Source organism: Chrysochloris asiatica, unplaced genomic scaffold, assembly GCF_000296735.1.
Source record: "Chrysochloris asiatica unplaced genomic scaffold, ChrAsi1.0 scaffold00056, whole genome shotgun sequence".
In the NCBI taxonomy this organism is placed as follows: domain Eukaryota; kingdom Metazoa; phylum Chordata; class Mammalia; order Afrosoricida; family Chrysochloridae; genus Chrysochloris; species Chrysochloris asiatica.
In genome coordinates, this window is record NW_006408574.1 from 11,854,118 (window position 1) to 11,859,407 (window position 5,290).

Genomic DNA, 5,290 nt, shown 5'->3' on the forward strand with positions numbered 1-5,290 from the left:
TCATCTTTTTTCACAGGCACTCTAAGCCGTCCATAAACATTGTTGATAAGTGCCGCTGAGTCAGTTCTAACTGACAGCAACTCTGTGCAGGGTTTCCGAGGAGCAGCAGGTAGGTTTGAACTGCCGACCTTGTGGTTCTCAGTCCAGTGCTTTATCCTACAGCACCACAATAGAAGTCCACAAACGTTGTTGTCAAGTTGGTTCTAACTCATAGTGACCCTGTATAGGGTTTCCGAGGAGCAGCTGGTGAGCTTGAACCATCAACCTTGCAGTTCAAAAGGCTTTGCAGTCTGACACATTAATCCACAGGGCCACACCATTAGACATCTGAATTATTTTTACTACTGTAGCAGATACTCAAAGGATGCTAATTCCCCTTCTCTGAGGAAGGGAAGAGGAGCCATGCAAATGTGGGTCCATTCTGAATTCCAGAAGATGCCTCAGTGGGGTTGATGCATTGCTATTGTATTCCTTTAATTCTAAGAGGCACATTTGGTGGCATTTCAATTTTCTAAAATTGGGGTTGCATCTTAAAATCAATGTGGAATAGAACATAGTAGGTTTTTCTTCCTCGGAACCTCTCATTAAAATGAGGATGTGCCTTACAATCGATAGCGTCTCAGAATTGAGGAGCTGAGGTCATTGGTATTCTGTTACCATAGCAGGCATGACAGTTGTAAGACAAGAATAGCTAAGCTCCTGGGGAGTAGAGTCCAGGCCTTAGGTTTTCTGTGTTGTAGCCAATCTATCACAACGGTTATAGCCTCTGAAAGATTGTGGGTTTTCTATTAATACCCAATCGTCCCCAGGCCTCTGCAGCCTGTAGATACAGTGAGTCATACTTCAACAGCTCCCACCATTTCGCTGGTTCTAAACCCTCAGTGCCAAATTTCAGGAGCTGGGTCTCCCCACCCCCTGAAACTCCCCAGAGCCAGCCCTTGCACATGCTGCTCAGTCCCATCTGTAGAGAGATGTCCACTCTTGCCCAGCCACTTGAGGACAGTGTGTCCTGTTCCTGTCCCCCAGTGTATCGCTCTACTCAAAATATGCCCATCCTTTAGACGCATGTTCCCGCGTACTTGCTGATCACACACAGAGACACCTACCACAACCTCGTTCACGAAACCTGGGTTCCCTGCAGATGTTTTAACAGCACAGTGCTATGCCGTTATTGGAACTGTGTGTAATTGAGAGAGCATGTAGGTTGGGGTGAGTTGGGATGGGTGGAAGGAATGAGAAGCTAATACCAATCTCATCTTTTTATAATCCCCTCCTTCTTCTTGGGGCATCCTCTGCTTTTCTAGAGCTTGACTAGAGAACCATGCCCAGCCCTCGGTTCCTTGGCAGAGCCCAGGTGACCTACCTGTACCAGTCTACTCTGGCCAAATCTTTTCTGGCTCATGTACAACTCTGTCCATTTGCTTCTCTTAGATGACTCCCTAACTGTTGTCCCTAGGACCTATCTTCCAGGATGCTATCCTTCTCCAAAGTCAGATCATCCGAGAAGGAAACGCTCTTTCCCTCACCTTTCCACCCAAATGAAACAAGGGAATGAGAATCTCTTCCATTGCGGATTTCCCCCTAAAGTCTGCCCAGACTGTCCTTTATTTAGCTGAGTGTGTGGATGAAGGCTGCCCTTCATCTCGTGTTTTGAGAGAGAAGTTTCTGTTCGGGATATGATAGTGTCCCTGAACCACTCATATTTCTGTAAGCAGTGGGGGGCAAGTCTACTCTCTGGGACAAAAGAGTGTGGAGGGGTCTTTGATACCTTTTTTAGGCCTTTAGGTCAGTTTCTGTGTTCCCCACAAGAAAAATTCTCCTTGTTTAATCTAGGGAAATCGTAAGATCTTTTGATCATTTCTGCATTCCCTCCACCTCGTTGTCTTTCTTCTTCTTCTGCGTCCAAGGACCAGTCAACCAAGTTCCTACTTGCAAGCTCCTTCCTCCCAGACATATCAAGTCATGTAAATGGATTCTTGGTGGGATAGAGGGGTTCTTCAGATACAATCAGACTCTGGATTTTTATTTAGAATCCCCTAGGACTCTGCCATAAATATATATACACCCCCAATGAGAGCAAACCACCATTAGTAATAAGCTCTAATATTTAATATCCTGATAGTATATTTGAGCTTCAGAGAGGAAAATCCTGCCCAACGATACAGCTACCTTATGATTTTAAGAAGCAATTAGTTTAAGTAGAAGGGCTGCTGAAAGGTAATGTCAGCCTGGTCCTAAATGAAGATCAACTTAACCACTGAGGAGAGACGCTAATGACCCTTGGAGCTGTAGCTGCAGCCTGGATTCCTGCTCGTACTGGAGAACAGGGTGACTCACTGTATGCATTATTGATGGCGCTGGGTTGGCTGTGAGGTAACAGTGAAGATAACTTGCAAACTGAAATCAAATATAATATTCTGGCTTCCTGCAAGAAAAGCCCAACTACCAATTTTCTCCTCCTACTCTTGAAACATTGCGACTATATTAAGTTTTCAACTCTATGCCTTATTTTCAGACCCAATTAAATATTTAAACTGTCTTTTTCCTGGTTATTCCGCTAAAATGAGCAAAATGTTCATAGTAGTAGTTCTTGTAATAATAGAAATAAAGCCCTAGAGAACACACTGGTGAACTCTAGCAAAGCAAATACCTGGTTGCAAGGTAAACAATCATTTCTTTAGAAGTAATCAGAACGACCAATGTGGATTCTTTTAAAGACTGATGTCATGGGGACACTCCATATTGATCAGTTGCAGCTAAAGTAGTCAAATGGCTAAAGTGGTTGAAACTAGTGGTGGCTGGTGGTTTTGTGCTGTGCAGCCAGTTCTAACTCATAGTGACCCTGTGTAGGGTTTCCAAGGCTGTAAATCTTTACAGGAACAGAAAGCCTCATCCTTCTCGACAAAACTGCTGGTAGTTTTGAACTGCTGACCTTGAGATTAGCAGCCCAACTAGTAACCACTACACTACCAGAGTTCCTTGGCTAAAACTAGTACAAGTCCTTTATCATTGACCTCCTTGAATCTCAGTCATCTTCAGAGTCCTGGGTTGGTGCTGTAGAATAAGCACTAAACTGCTCATCACAAAGTTGGTGGTTCAAGCCCACCAGCTCCTCCTTGGAAACCCTATACAAGGTCGCTATGAGTTGGAATCAATTTGACAGTACTTAACAACAGTCTCACTTCCCTGAATGGTCCAGACCTAGTCCTGGTGTAGCGCTGTGGGTTAATGCGCTGGACAGCAAGGTCCGTGGTTCAAACCCACCAGTCACTTCTCTGAAACCCTATACCAGGTCACTATGAGTTGGAACCAACTCAACAGCTCTGGCAAGCATAGTCTCACTTCTTTCTTCGAAAACACCGACCTAGTCCTGGTGTGGCGTTGTGGGCTAATGCAAAGAACTCTAGTAGCATAGTGGTTACTAGTTGGTCTTTTGGCTTGATCCACCAATCCCATGGTCGGCAGTTCAAAACTACCAGCAGTTCCACAGGAGAACCATAAGGTTGTCTGCTCCTTTAAAGATTTACAGCCTCAGAAACACTATACAGGTTCACTATGAGGCGGAACGGACTCCACGACACACCACCACCACCACTATGGGTTAATGTGCTGGACTGCAGGGTCGGTGTGAACCACAAGGTTGGCACTTCAAGCTCATCAGAAACCTGTATAGACGAGGTCGCTATGGGTCGGAACAACAACAGTGATTGAGAGGGCAGAGACTTGATTTGAGGGCTAAGCCTTGTCACCCGCTGGGTCAGGAGGGTCAATTGTCTCCTGCAGGTCACAATCCCTGCACCACAGAGCCCAGCAGGATTTTGCGATGCTCAAATGCCTCGACTGCGCGTGCAGGAAGCCGGCTGATCAGTTTCGTCCAGCAGTTCCACCTCACTAACCTCACCAACCCGGCCACCACCGGAAGTAGACCTCGCTGGCGGAGGCGCCCACCCAGCTGCCGGGACACCCCGGACGTGTGGAACAGTTCACCTCCCGAGAAATGAATCCTTCCCACTTAGAATCCGACTCCACCGGCCAAGAGTCTGCCCTCGCAGGCCTCTACTTCGACTATGCCAGCCCTTAGTCGGCAAGAGTTTGGTTCTCTGCCAAGACCTGGACCTGAATTCCCTTACTGCAGATGTCCCTTCCCACTCTGTGCCAGACACCCTCTGTGGGCACATGTGAATCCCACCTGATACTTGAACCCGAGGAACTGATGGAGGCCCAGCAAAAGGATCTCAAATCTGAGTTCTCCAAGATAGAAATGCTAAGCCTCCGCCGCCACACTCGGAGCCCAAGAGACGCTGCAGGGAGCTAGAGGGCAAGCGGGGCCTCGCAGCCTTGCTGGGATCGAGGCAGATCCTGTCTAAGAGCTGGCATGATGTCTGGGTCTCTAATGCCTGCGTGAAACAAAAGACATCAGCTGCCCTGTCTACTGTGGACTCTGCGATCTGAAAGAAGCTCAGGGACATGACGAAGTCATCCACATTCTAATCTTTTGAAAATCTAATGACAAGTCCCAGCGTCCCAGTTGGCAAAGAACTTTTTTCTTCAGCGGGCAGAGGACATGATCTACGCCCAGTTCCGGGGGATGGTAATGACCCAGTCCCAACTTCAGGGCCCGAAAGAGCCCTTTGATAAGTTTACCTGGCCACCGAACCAGTGCAAGAATTTCCTTCCCCCCTTAACAATTGCAACTCTACCCAACACAAGCAAACCTTTAACACAACTACAGTGGTAAAATTAATCCAGGAAATGGACAGAATCCTGTTTTGAAAAAAGTAATGCCCATTTACACATACATAGATTTTTCCTGCTGTTGAGTAAGATAGAAGCTAACGTTTTGTGCCTATTTTACACTAAAGTTTGTAGATTAACTGTATCACTACGTTAGCTTTCCTGGGGTTGTATTTAAGTGGACAAGACTGAAGCCCAACCTCACTTTTGGAAAACTAGTCTATTGGAAATCCAAAGTAATTTTCTGCCTAGGACTGGAGAAGGTGTGAAATAAGCTGTAGTTTCACCACTTCCCCATTTTCTTTTGTCCATGTGTCTCCAAAAGAACAGTCGACCTGAAAGCACTATCTGGCCTACAATTTTTATTTTTAAAAGATGATCACGAGGGGCTCAAGTGTTGCTGACCGTCCAAACCATAGGCTCTGAGAATCAGACTTTAGCCACCTAGTAGACATAGCAAAATGTCCCTCATCTGATTATTCAGTAATGCTTGTTAGTAATCTCATACATGAGCCCTGGATATCCACAGACAAATGTAAAAGCCTTCCCTAAAAGC

At 46.2% G+C, this 5,290-nt stretch overlaps 1 protein-coding gene across 1 annotated transcript in view; it reads left to right on the forward strand.

Annotated features, from left to right (window-relative positions):
- Window positions 1–4,081, forward strand: part of IL33 (interleukin 33) — a 93,562-nt gene extending 89,481 nt beyond the window's left edge. The window contains exon 7 of the mRNA XM_006863843.1: window positions 3,926–4,081. Coding sequence (XP_006863905.1) covers window positions 3,926–4,081 — 156 coding nt within the window. The remainder of the gene's footprint in view (window positions 1–3,925) is intronic.
- The last annotated feature ends 1,209 nt before the right edge of the window (window positions 4,082–5,290 follow it).